This window comes from Rattus norvegicus, chromosome 4, assembly GCF_021556685.1.
Source record: "Rattus norvegicus strain SHRSP/BbbUtx chromosome 4, alternate assembly SHRSP_T2T, whole genome shotgun sequence".
NCBI lineage: Eukaryota > Metazoa > Chordata > Mammalia > Rodentia > Muridae > Rattus > Rattus norvegicus.
This window is the reverse complement of record NC_141537.1, coordinates 19,925,521-19,938,520: the sequence shown is the minus strand read 5'-3', so window position 1 is coordinate 19,938,520 and position 13,000 is coordinate 19,925,521. Positions and strand designations below refer to the sequence as shown.

The 13,000-nt window shown below is 40.8% G+C and overlaps 1 protein-coding gene across 6 annotated transcripts in view; it reads left to right on the top strand.

Annotated features, from left to right (window-relative positions):
• The window catches only part of Cacna2d1 (calcium voltage-gated channel auxiliary subunit alpha2delta 1), a 430,807-nt gene that overhangs the window by 320,100 nt on the left and 97,707 nt on the right, over positions 1-13,000 (top strand). For all 6 annotated transcript variants that reach the window (XM_087656129.1, XM_087656128.1, XM_087656127.1 and 3 more), the window contains 3 exon segments: positions 2,413-2,482; positions 4,684-4,734; positions 6,094-6,193. In XM_087656129.1, the coding sequence (XP_087512255.1) occupies positions 2,413-2,482; positions 4,684-4,734; positions 6,094-6,193 (221 nt within the window).

Here is a 13,000-nt window from a genome sequence, read left to right as displayed (position 1 = left end):
AACTGCGCTAATTACTAAAAGTATTGAAAATGCTCAGATCATTTTAATCAAGCAAACCAAAGTGAGACATTTCAATTGAGAGGTAATGAATATGTATGTGGAGGCCTTGTATTGAAATTTATGTACAATTTCTTTAAATTATTTTATTATTATTGAGATGTTAACTGATATTTGCAGTAATCGCTGAAAGGGAACTGCTGTATTAATCTTCATACTTGTTACTTAGTTCTAAGACTATCACAAGGAAAAATATGATATTTATATACTTGACACTTAGTTTGCAAGGATGAAAACTGAACACGTTTTAAAGAAATAAGTTTAATGGATGTTGTGTTAGCTATGTCAGTAATTGGTTCTTTGGGGAGAACTATATTTAAACTTACAGTTTATGCAAATGTGATTAGTCATTTGAAATGAATAAGTCATTTCATAATATAGCTATGCATATAAAATTACCTAGTCAAGAAGGGCTTCTTCGGTGGTGTGTGTATTTTGACACACTTTAATTGGCCAAATTATCTTAGTTGGATAAGCATGGCTCTTTCAAAGAGTCTCCATAATTTTCATGACTTCTCAGTTAAAAAAATAAAAGGAAAAGGGGTGGGAGAATAGATCATAGTGCATTTGGATCTGAGCCAAGGACTTTCTCGAATCACATGTGAATAGGCAATGCAAGGGACTTCTGTGGCATAAATTGTCATGCAGTCCATGGCTGTTTACTAGCCTTCATTAGGTCCACGCTGTGGATGAAAGTAATGAGTTCTAGAGCACTTTAATCAAAGTAAATGTAGTTTTATTTAGAATAAGTATGAATCATTGACATTTCAGAGTCAATATAAGTCAAGGTATTTTTCTTTTGTTTTACCTTCTAATTTCAGGAGAATGTAAAGCTAATAGATTATTGACTTTCTGTTTGAATTATTTTACATCACTCAAATGAATTTGCAAAACCCAAATGCCTTTTTTGTTATTTTTCAAAAAATATCTATTTATTACATGTATACAATGTTTTTCTATCCCACCACACTCCTCTTAGCCTCTCAAAGTTATTCAAGATGTCTTTTGCTTTGGGGTCCTCCTTTCCACTTAATGTGCACTTCTTTTGTATGCACCGCTGGGTCCAATTAACGATGTCCTTATGTGTGCAGGTGTAGAGCCATCTACTCGAGCATGGGCAAGCTACCAAGCAAGCTACTATGTCTCTGAAGAAAACCAACTCAACTCATCTTTCCCTAATAACCCTCCCCTGGTCCCTCGCTAGCCTTTCCCTGCTCCAGGCTAGACTGTTGACTTGACCATGTGAGGGTCTCACTGCTATAGATATCCTGAGGTCCTGTGTGTAATGGCCTTGATACATATGGAAGATGCAGCTTGACAGCAACCCGCCCGTCCTCTACCCCTTATAGTGCACCACCTCCTCAGTGATGTTCTCTGAGCATTAGCAAGAGGTGGTGTGAGAAAATAGTGACTTTAGGGCTTGGAACTTCACTATCATTTATTCTCTGAACTTTGGCTAGTTGTGGGTCTCTATACTAATCTCTGTCCACTATAGAAGAAGCTTCTCTAATGAGGAATGAAGGCTGCACCCAGCCACCAAGGATCTGTATTGATATGAGTTTGACAGAAAAAGAGAATTAACTTTAATTGTACCTTAACCTTTATTTATAATTGCAATCTGAAACTGAACATGAAACTTAAAGTAGTCCATTTGAAATGATAATTAATAAATTATTTCTGTAATATCACTTTTTAGCCTTGGTTAACCTGGAACTCCCTATAGACCAGTTTGGCTTTGAACTCATAGAGCCTCTGCCTTCCAAGTGCTGGGATCAAAGGCATGTGCTATCATGCTTAGGGGGAAAAAGTCCTGCACACAGTGTTGTACATACAGTTGGCATTGAGTGAAAACAATTAACTGAAAGCACCACTTTCACTAGCTGCAACAACATTTTCTGTCAAGAAAAAGCATCTAAGTTAGTTCCAACCTAACCCCTGTGTCTGGAGCTTGTTCAAGCAGCAATATGGGGAGAGGGAATTGGTGTGCGTTGGTTTTCTTTTGTACTGCTACGTTAATTTTCAATTGTAAAAAAAAAGAAATGGCATAAAGATGGCATTTTATACTTGAACATTCATGTAGGTTCGTGGGATTTGGTTTATTTGTTTATTTTGTTATTTTTGTTGCCTAGTCGTTTTTTAAATGGATCTTACTGTTGGGCTGGTGGTATGCCTCAGGCCATGCATGTGGAAGTCAGAACAGCTCTCAAGGGTCAGTTCTCTCCTTCTGCCAGCTGTGTTCTAGAGATGGAACTCGACTTTTGAGTCTTGGTCTGGCACTTAAACTCACTAAGGCATCACCAAGTCCAGTCAGGCTTAGTAATTTGACTGAGCGTCTCTGTGTACTTTGTTTTTCAGCTTCTCCGTGGGTGGATAACAGCAGAACTCCAAATAAGATCGATCTCTACGATGTACGCAGAAGACCATGGTATGCAGTTCTGACTCTAAAGACGCGATCGATAAACGAGGGTTATATTATCAGTTAATATGTTGAGGGGAAGCTTCCCCTTACTGGGATGGGTGCTCTCTTATAGATAATGCTGGGGTACTTTCAAAACACAAATGCAGTGAGTGACAAATGATGAGTTCGGGAAGGAAATCATCATGGCTCCTGTTAAAATGATTTTCAGACTCATTTCAAACAGATTGCTGTAAGCCTTCTGTTCAGTTTGAGCTTTCGGCCTCTCTTAACTGCCGGGGCTTTTGTTGGAAGAGCAACTACTTTGCTTGGGGAAAAGCCCTCACGCCGAGATGGCACAGAGTCAGAGACAACTTGCCTCTGGCACTGAACTAATGGGAACTGGCCCCAAGCTAACAGTGCTGCCTCGGTACATCCACAAACTTTAAGTTTTGTTATTTCTCCCCAAAGGAGTTTTATTTGTTTGACACTATTAAAGTAATTCGTCATCCTAATATAAAACACAAGAAATGGACTTACTGGGAGACAACTATGAAATTTCATGTATTTTTATAATTGATTGGAGTTTGAGTGTATAAAAATTGCACTTAAACTGTAAATATATTATTTTTTTAATGAGTTCACATATACAGCCTGGTGCCTTGTACTCTACTCTTTTCATATTAATTTCTGAGTATGTAATGATGAAAAGGAATACTTGAAATAATTTTAATGAAGGCTATCTACTCATTTATTTAAGAAAGTCCCTATTATTATGGTTTTTGCATGGCTTCCAACTTCCTGGTATGGTCCCCCAAATTCTTTGCAGCAGAGCAGTGGTTGAAAGAACACTTATTTATGGATTTCAAGCATCCTCTTTAGTATCCAGTAGCCACTTACATGAACACAGCCTTGAGTTATAGTTACCATTGTATTGATGGCTTTTAAGTGTCCTGCTTCATATCCAATAGCAATTCACATGAACACAACTTTGAGTGACAGTTACTAATATTACTATTATTAATAATATTTCTCTACTCTGTTCTTTAATGGAAGCAAAAACTACATTATAGCATAGTTGTACTTAAGAAATGGTCATTCTATGGGAAGTGAAGGAGTGAGGTATCAATCCTCTGAAGCAGACACTGCTAATCTTTCATCTTCCCACCGAGAAGCACACCAGAGCAAGGTGTTAAGGTGCTAGACATGAGCTGGATAGTCTTCCACGGGCAAACAGTGGAGCTTTGCCTGTTGATCTGAATACAGAGAGTGGAGTGGGTTGCAGGCCATGCACTGGCGTGCTCCCTCTACAAATAATCTCAAGGAGCAGCAGCTGTGCCCCGAAATGTTGAAAATGGATTGGCTTGCTTTCTGTCAGTTGCTGTGTCAGTTGAGTCAGATGTGGCCCTTCCTGCTGTGGAAGGCAAACACCTGATCCCTTTCATTGCTTTTGTTCCTCTCTGGCCAAGCAGTCTGTGGTTTTTGTTGTTGATGGGGTTTTTTTGTTTTGTTTTGTTTTTTGTTTCTTTTCTTTCTTTTTTTCTTTTTTTAAAATTACTCTGCCGTTTTCAAATTTATCTCTCTACAAGCGCTTAACTTACTACCTAAATCTCCCCTAGTGTATATTTCAAATGCAGAGAGTCAGAGATGTGATTGGATTTTGGAATTACTATTTGCACTTTCTCTGGGTGATTCCTGGACACCATAAAGCTTTGAGAGTTTCTGCTTTGAATTCCTGGTAATAATATTATCCATTACCTGATTTCAGTTATTTAACTCACCTGTTATATTTCCCTTTAAGTTGCTTTATCTTAAGGTTTATTGACTAGTTATCCCTCTAATTTTTTTTTGTCTTTAAAAGTATCATAGTTTGTCGTCTACTACAATTAAAATGTCAATAATTGGAATTTAGGATTGTTCCTTCTTCCAAAAAATGTCCTTTTGGAAATTAATTTTTTCATTGCTTACATTAAATTTTATCTTTATCTTTTTTCCATAAATTCCTGGAAACTGTGCTTTCAAAAGCCATAATGTTGATGTCTCTAATGTGATCTTAAGTACCTTTTCCAAGCTAACATTTCAGAATATATTTAAAAGAGCTTTGTTTACTATGGTGTAGTAGAATGTGTCTTTGATTTGGTCATATCTTATTTCAGAGATCTATGAATACGAATACAGAAAATAATATTAGACACAGAGGAAAAGGAAATGTTTCTGTGGTTCCGTTTCAGGTACATCCAGGGAGCTGCATCCCCCAAAGACATGCTCATTCTGGTGGACGTGTGAGTAGTGCATGAGGCATTTGTAGGTAATAGTAGCTTGTGGGGAATTGGCAGTGTATGGTAGATTGGAATAACAAAAAAAGTCAATATAATGATTGTTTATCCAGACAAAAAAGCCAAATGTAGACATTCCCAAGGGTTGTACACTTGGCTCAGTCAGGAAAGTGCTCGTTGCACAAGAGGCATATCTGAGTTCATATCTCTGGGTTTTACATGGAAGACAGTAAATAACGAGGAGCAGTGGTTGTCCCTGCAGTGCCAACTGTGCGTAGTAGGCGAGAAGAGAATTGCTGATTAGACAGTCTCAGGGCTCAGCTTGTACCAGGATCACTGTGAGACCCCAGTCTTCAAAAATATGGTGGAGGGCCGTAAAGGAAGATAACTGGCATTGACCTCTGACCTACACATACATATCCCCCCCACACGCACATTCATGCATATGTGCACATAGACAATAACAAAACCAGAAAAAAGATTTTATTGCAAATGGAAATAATGCTGTATCAAACTGGAAAATCATGATACTATTCTAAAAGCCAAAGTTTTAAATATATATATATATATATTTCCATTATATTTTGAAATTTGAAGCACATTAAAATACAGAGTTATTAAAAGAAGAAGAGAGAAGAAAATAAGAACAGAAAAGGAAAGGTGACTTAGTAGGTACTTAGCCAGGAACAATTCTATTGACTATAAGGGGTTTGGTTCACAATAGATAAATATGTTAACTTTTATTTCTGGGACTTTTCAAGGCACACAATATATGACAACAGGTTCTAAATGTATAGATATTGTTTTAATAATTTGTTATATTGTTTCAAATTAAAGCCATATGAGAAACCATGCACCTGTAATGTAGAAGTGGGAGTTAATTGCCTAGAGATGACCCCTACATTAGGAGAGGGGTAGAGACAAGAGAGATGAAGAAATGCTGGAGAACAGTTCTTTTATCTGTGGAGTAGAGCAGTTGTCCACAAACCTCATCACAGCTGTGCAAATGTGTAATCCTAGTCTATGGCTTTTGTTTATTTATAATTCTTTTAAATTAAAATATGATTACATCATCTCTGTCTTCCTCTTTCTTCTGCCTTTCTCCAGTACTTGCTTTCTCAAATGGGTGGCATCTATTTCTTTAATTGTGGAGGTGTGTGAGTGTATTACATAAATGCATAAATATGTAAATGCAACCTGCTCAGTCTGTTTCTTGTGAGTATATGACTGATCACTTTTTAAAGGCAGATGTATATTTTTATATTCAGTGGTACAATCTCGAAGCTAATGAGATCATCTTCATTCTTTGTGATTGTGTTTGATAGATGACAGGTGAGTAACACATGACCCATTTGTGTGTTCTAGGAGTGGAAGTGTGAGCGGATTGACTCTGAAACTCATCCGGACATCTGTCTCTGAGATGTTAGAAACCCTTTCCGATGATGATTTCGTGAATGTAGCTTCAGTGAGTATGGATGGCTGCTCCTTCCGGAATCCGACCTGCCTGTCTTTCTACATCCTTATATACTGGGTTGTTCTTTCCTTAGGTGGGCTGGGGCACTGGAAGGGTGTTATAAGCTGCCTTACTGAACTTGATGGTATTGTCCTTTCTGAGGTCCTTAGCATTTACTATCGTTGAAATAATGAATCCTGAATGAAAAGCGTTCCTCTCCTTCCCTAGGAAGAACCTTCATGGGTACTGTGAGTCCTTTCACACACAAGCACCTTTGGGACATCTTAGGAAGTAGCATCTAGCAGAATGATGGAACTGTTAATTGCTTATAGCTGGTTATACTCATTAGTGGCCTGGAAAGCTGACCTGGTTGCATTGAGTTCTTCCTAACAGAAGAAAATAAAAAGGCAGGCAAATGAGCTTGGAATCATCTTGGACTTTCCTATAGCTAGGAAGGACTGCTGCTACTGGAATGAGATGTGCCATGTCTCATCTTTTTTTTATTGGATATTTTATGGATTTACATTTCAAATTTATCCCCTTTCCTGGTTCCACCCTCTCCCATGTCCCTTCTCCCAGCTTCTATGAGGATGCTCCCACTCCCACCTCAACACTCTGGCATTCCCCTACACTGGGGAATCGAGCCTTCACAGGGCCAAGGGCCTCTCCTCCTATTGATGCTAGACAATGCCATCCTCTGCTACATATGTAGCTGAGTGTCACCATATGTGTACTCTGGTTGGTGGTTTAGTCCCTGGGAGCTCTGGAGGCTCTGGTTGGTTGATATTGTTGTTCTTATGATTGCAAACCCCATCAGCTACTTCAGTCTTTTCTCTAACTCCTCCTTTGGAATCCCCATGCTAATCTAATGGTTAGCTGTGAAAGATCCCACGCAGAGAGACCCTTACTCAAGTCTTGGGAAATCGCGGACCCCAGACACAGAGAGACCATTTTGGATGTAATAAGCAAAGGCGAGGTTTATTACGGAGACCTATTACAGAGATCTCCGGGCTGACACGTATCCCGCGCAGGAGACAGAGGTGTCGGCCCCGAGAGGCTGGGAAAAAGAGTATTTAAAGGCAGAGGCTGTGAGCACCAGGGGATGGGGGATGTCAAAGGGGAATGCACCACAAGTTACAGGATTGTTTTATGGCTCCAGGAGATAAGGGGACGCCAGAAGGTTTTATGGCCCCCTGGTTCCTGGAACAGAGCTACTAAATCAGGAGAAGGGTAGGGTCTTCAGGTCCTCATTATTTTTAAAAGTTTGTCAAAATTGATGGAGCATTTGTATTTGAAACACCTCTGGTTAGGCTTGGGCTGCCCGGTTTCTTGGAGTGCTCTCTGTAGGACACAATGGCTGAAAAGCACAAGTAGGGGCTTATCAGGGTCTGGAGGACATCTGGTTAAAGTATGACTCTGAGTAAGCTGGGGGGATGTCTTTGGATGGTTTATGGCTCAGTCCTCGATAGCCTGAGCTGGTTTTTGTATTCCTTTTCTTTATCTTTATGGCCTGCTATTCCTGGCGGCAGGGCTTAGCCCTGAGTTTGTGGCTTTTGGGGCTAACTCTTTTAATTTTATATTTTTAAACCTAGAATTCGTATAATTTTCTTTTCATTCCCGTCTTCTCCTACTAGATAATTCTAATCTTAGAATTTTGATATCAAGTCTCGTATTTGGTCTCACCAGTTGTCCTAACTGACTGGTACTGTTGTCTCACAACCATCAACCGCACAGCACCCACTCGATTTTTAACAAAAGCAATTAACCTGTTTGTCACGCAGGAGCCAAAAACTAAAACCAAGAAAATTATTAATAATGGCCCAGCTGTAGCAGAGAGTAGGGTAGTCATCTAGGGAGATCTACTAAACTAGCTCTCGAACCATCTCTTATGTGTTTTTTTTGGTCTGTCTTTGTCTAACCTTTTTTTAAGTTTATTTATGGAGTCTTTAATTACTCCTGAATAAGCAACATTCTTTCAGTGTAGCACACAGGCTCCTTCTTTAAGGAATATCAGGTCTAATCTTTTCTTATTTTGAAGGACTACCTCTGAGAGGGAGGTTAGGTATTCTTGGAGGTCAGCTAAAAAGTCTTTGGCATCAGGATTCTATCTGGACACTATCTAAACCTATACACCAAGGTCATGACTGTCTTTCAGAACTTCTAAATTTATATAGGTTGTGATCCCTGAGGCACAGTCCCAAGAAGTGTTAGGAGTACTAACATATGTAATGTTACATCATTTGTAATAGAAATCAAGCCTATCCCCACACCTATCTCGATGGAACCCAGGACAAACGTGACTAAATTTCCCTCTAGGTCCCAGCTCTCAGCCCTAACAGCTAGTACACGGCTGGTGAGGGCTGAGAACTGACGGCTGTCAGGGTGGTCAGCAGCACCAGGTATGGTCCTTTCCAGCGAGGCTCGAGTGTCTGGGCTCAGTGTAGCTGCAGTCTCCGACTGATGGGATGTCTCAGGGGTCTCCAGGGCATAGGCTGCTGTCAGCTGTGAGCAGATTTCTTTCTGTATCACCTGTAGGTCTTTTAGCCTGGCACACAAATCATTATTACTATGACATGTTGGTTCAGTAACATCATCTAATACAGTCAGGGGAGCTGAGGCCCCATATAAGATCTCAAAGGGGATAAGGCTGAATCTGGAAGGGGTATTTCTTGTTCTGAAGAGAGCAAGAGGGAAGGAGTGTCACCCAGTCTGTGCCAGTCTCCATGGTCAATTTGTTTAGGGTCTCTTTTAGAGTTCTATTTATTTACTCTGCCTGTCCTGAACTTTGAGGTCTGTAAATACAATGTAATTTCCAATCGACCTCTAAATATTTGGCCACACCCTGGCTTACCTTGGCAACGAAAGTAGGGCCGCTGTCAGACCAGATTACCTTGGGCATTCCAGACCTGGGGAAGATTTCTTCCAGTATCTTCTTGATGATTGTAGAGGCCGTCTCTCATTTGGTGAGGAAAGCTTCTATCTATTCCTGAAAAAGTATCTACAAGCACTAGGAGATACTTGTGATCATATTTTTCTGGTTTTATCTCAGTGAAGTTCACTTCGACTTTTCGTTAAACTCTCTAGGTCTCTTTGTCCTGTTTGTTTGTTAAGCATTTATTTACTGACGTATCTTATATTTTTTTTTACTGTCTCTCTTGGCTAAAATCTTAAAGTCTATTATATATATTTTAACTATTTGGACAAACTTCTTATCTCTTAAATGAGTCTATTTTTTTTATTTGGCAAAGTGAGTCTTTTGTCTGTTCTTTGGGGGGTACAGCTTTCTCCCCAAGTGTGTCATTGTCTTTTTATCTTTTAAACAACTTGGGCCTTTTCTTCTGTTGTACATTCTAAGTGAGGCCATCCCTTAGTCTAATCCCAGTTCTCAGTGGCTGTTTCTTGTAGGCCTGTAACCAGGATAGGCTCCTGCATAGCCATTTCCCAAGCCACTTTATCTGTTTTGTTATTGTCCCATGTCACTGAATCACTTCCCTCCTGATATCCTGAGCAATGAATAGTACTCACAGTTGTTGGCTTCATCAGGGCATCTAAGAGATGGAAAAGATATCTGTGGCGCTGATGTGCTGGGGGGGTAGAGGTTCAGCCATCCCAGATGACATTGTGTTGTCCACCATGGCAGCACCCACTTATCTCTGACCTTTATTCATGAAGAGAACTGTTCCCGTCTGTGGACAAGGTCCTCGGCTTTCAGCAGGGGTCAATCAGCCAGTCGCACAGGTCTTTCCTCCACCCATGTGCTTCTGTCAGTGTTTGACACTCGTGCTGTGGTGGCTCCAGGTCCGGATTGGGCAGCAAGGTGACCAGATTGTCCCCAACCAGTGGAGAATCTAGTCTATGGCAGCTGACCAGTGGTCCCATCCTTTGGGACATTCTATTCAAAGGCAAAACATCAGCCACTCTATCACAGTTTAAGTCCTGGATCGGGTGATAATTGTCAGTGCCCAGCTGGCAGGAACGGTGTGTTCCAGGCAGAAAAGCACTAAGCCATTCATCTCCCAGCATCAGTTACTGGTGCACTGAGACAGGTCTTAAGCTCTACATACACAGTCTATAGATATGTATACACATGGCCTCATCCAGCCATTTCAGCCCACGCAAGCCAATTTGGAGAGCAATTTTCTCATGAGCAAGGGATAGGGGCAGTCAGGGATGACCATGAATTAGTGGGTGGGTTACCCGGCCCACACCAAGGTCCACTGTTCTTCGGGCAGTCCATAAGTATTGTTCGTTGTCAGTAGCTCCTTGCACTCAAGGTCTTTGGATATTGGCCCACTGGGGGGCATAGGAGCACAGAGCATTGGGTCCCTGTATCCACAAAACAACTGGGCGGGCTTCCCTTCTATCTCTGTGCATAGCCAGCACCAAGAGGCTCTCCAGTGTCCCCTCTTGTTCTTTCTTGGGCAGTCTCTGACCCAGTGTCCTTTTTCTTTGTATTAGGCACACTGATCTTTAGCCAGGAATTCTCTTCTGTTGTCAGGTACTATCTTCCTAGGTTCCCTAACTACTGTGGCCAGTATATGTTCCTCTCTCGTCTTTTATCTCTCTTTAGCTCTCTAACTTTTTCTTTTTGTCTCTTTTCTTCCCTAGCTTCCTGTTTTTTTTACCTCTTTTTCTGTAACTTGTACTAACTCTCAGCAACTTAACTTAACCCTTTAAATTTCTGTAACATTCTCTTTATATCCTTTCTTTGTCTTAGCCAGATTGGTGGGGCATTTCCTAGCCCCTCAGAGACCCATCCTTGGAGCCTGGTGGCAGACCTGGAGCACTCCCTACCTTTAGGCGTTTGAAGAGAGCAGGCAGAAGTGAGGGCCTTCCATCCATCTCTGGAACACTTTTTCTGGCCTCTAGTAGGATTCTGTCTTTCCTCGGTGGTAAAGAAGACCTGTAACAGTTACTAACAAGCATCTCAAATGGGATGGTGAGAAAACAAGGGAATCTTGAGAATAGAGGTCCACTGAAGAGGGCAAATAGCATTTAGTCACACAGCTAAGCCAGGAGGCTTTCTTGGGACAAAAAGACCTTGTGTCTGTGAAACAGAAAAGTGAGCAGAGGGGCAGCCTATCTGTTACCGGCTGTCTCTCTGGACTTAGATTTTCCCTTAAGGAGTACCTTCTTTTAGTGCCAGCTCAGTGGCTCTGTCTCTCAATAAACCCAGCCTCTGAAGGACACTAGGCTTCTAGTAAGAACTAATAACAAAAGGATGGAGAGACGGTAGAACCTGGGTGTTAGATACTAAGCAGCTGACAAAAGAATTGTAACCAGTTCACCTGGGGCTTCTTGTCTCTTATATCTAATAAAGAGATTGTTAATACTATAGTACCAACCTTTAATAAAAAAACTATAGCTCTCTCCATGTCTCTGAATATCAGGACTGTAGTAGTAGTCCTTTACCAAACTGTCTCAGTGGGCTAAGGGCCCATGGAAACGAAAACATTAATCCTGACCTCGGCCACAGCCAAAGCCTGAATTCTAAATTCAAACTGGCAAAACAAAACAAAGTTCTTTACAGTTTGTTGTAGATTCTTTGAAACTATTTTAGGGGCTTCTCTGTCCCCCAACCTGGGACATTTCTACCACAGGGGCAGGAACTGGCTGCTGTGGGGATAGGATCAAAGGCATTCTCCATGCTAATGATGACCAGTGAGAAAAGTAATTTAATGCCGGAGACTGACTCCTCTCTTGGAATAGGGCCAGCAGATAAGGCAGGCTCCTTAAAGAACTTCTCCTAATGAGCACCCTCTTTCTGTGAGCAAGAGTTGAAGGTCTGGTCACTAAAAGCAGAAAAATTTTTTTTTCTTGTTCTTGTTTTTTCTAGAGTCCTCTCCCACCTCACTCTCAGCCTTTTTAGATTATTCTTTATGTAGCATTTTTAACACAGCTTGTCCCTTTTTTATAGCCTGTTGACAGCATTTCTGATTTTTTAGGCAGCTACGCACTAAGTGCCATACCGGCTGAAACTCCACCTTTAAGAATCCTTGCTCTCAAGCAAAATTTAAATCTTTTTTTAGCTTATCTTAGCTGTCCACCGTGAGATTCCCAGAGATCGCGAACCAAGGTGTAGTAATTCACTAAGAAATCTTTCTATAGTGTTTCTTTTTACCTTAAGCCTTTTACTTTTAAACAGCTCCTGAAGAGCCAGAAAAATTGGGTGAGACTTGAGAAGTCCCCATGCTCGCTGCAGCAGCTCCACAGCTAATTTCGCTCCCCCCTACTGTGTGTTGGGAGCACAAGCACAGATAAAACACTATGTTTTAAAAAATTAACGTTGGCTATCAACCAATACACCGCCACTAGAGCGGGGTCCATAAAATTAAGTTTCTTACTCACTATACTTGTTTCATACCGGAGGCCTAATCTGGGGAACTTTTTTATTTACGAGAGGTTTTGTCCTCAAGGTTTTTGTTAATGTCTGTTTACACAACTGTTAACAGCAGCTAGGCTGATCAAGGGGAGTAAAGGGAGGGGCCTCTCTCCTTGGGGAGGAGGCTCAAGAGAGAAAGACAAAACTCCCTGGCAGAAAACAATTTTTCTCAAGCAAATTATTTTTAACTCTTAACTTAAGCACCAAGAGGATCAAGTAAAACTCTATGATGAACAAAGCAAACAGTTTCATGATTTCAAACACAGTCGTCAGTCCAAGATTTCAAACACAGTCGTCAGTCCAAATTCAAACACAGTCGTCAGTCCAAAATTCAAAAACGAAACAAAAGCCAAAAAGACACTCGACAATACCACAGAAAACAAGCCAGACAAACGAGACCAAGACAAAGCATCCTATAACCAATTTTCACAGATGCC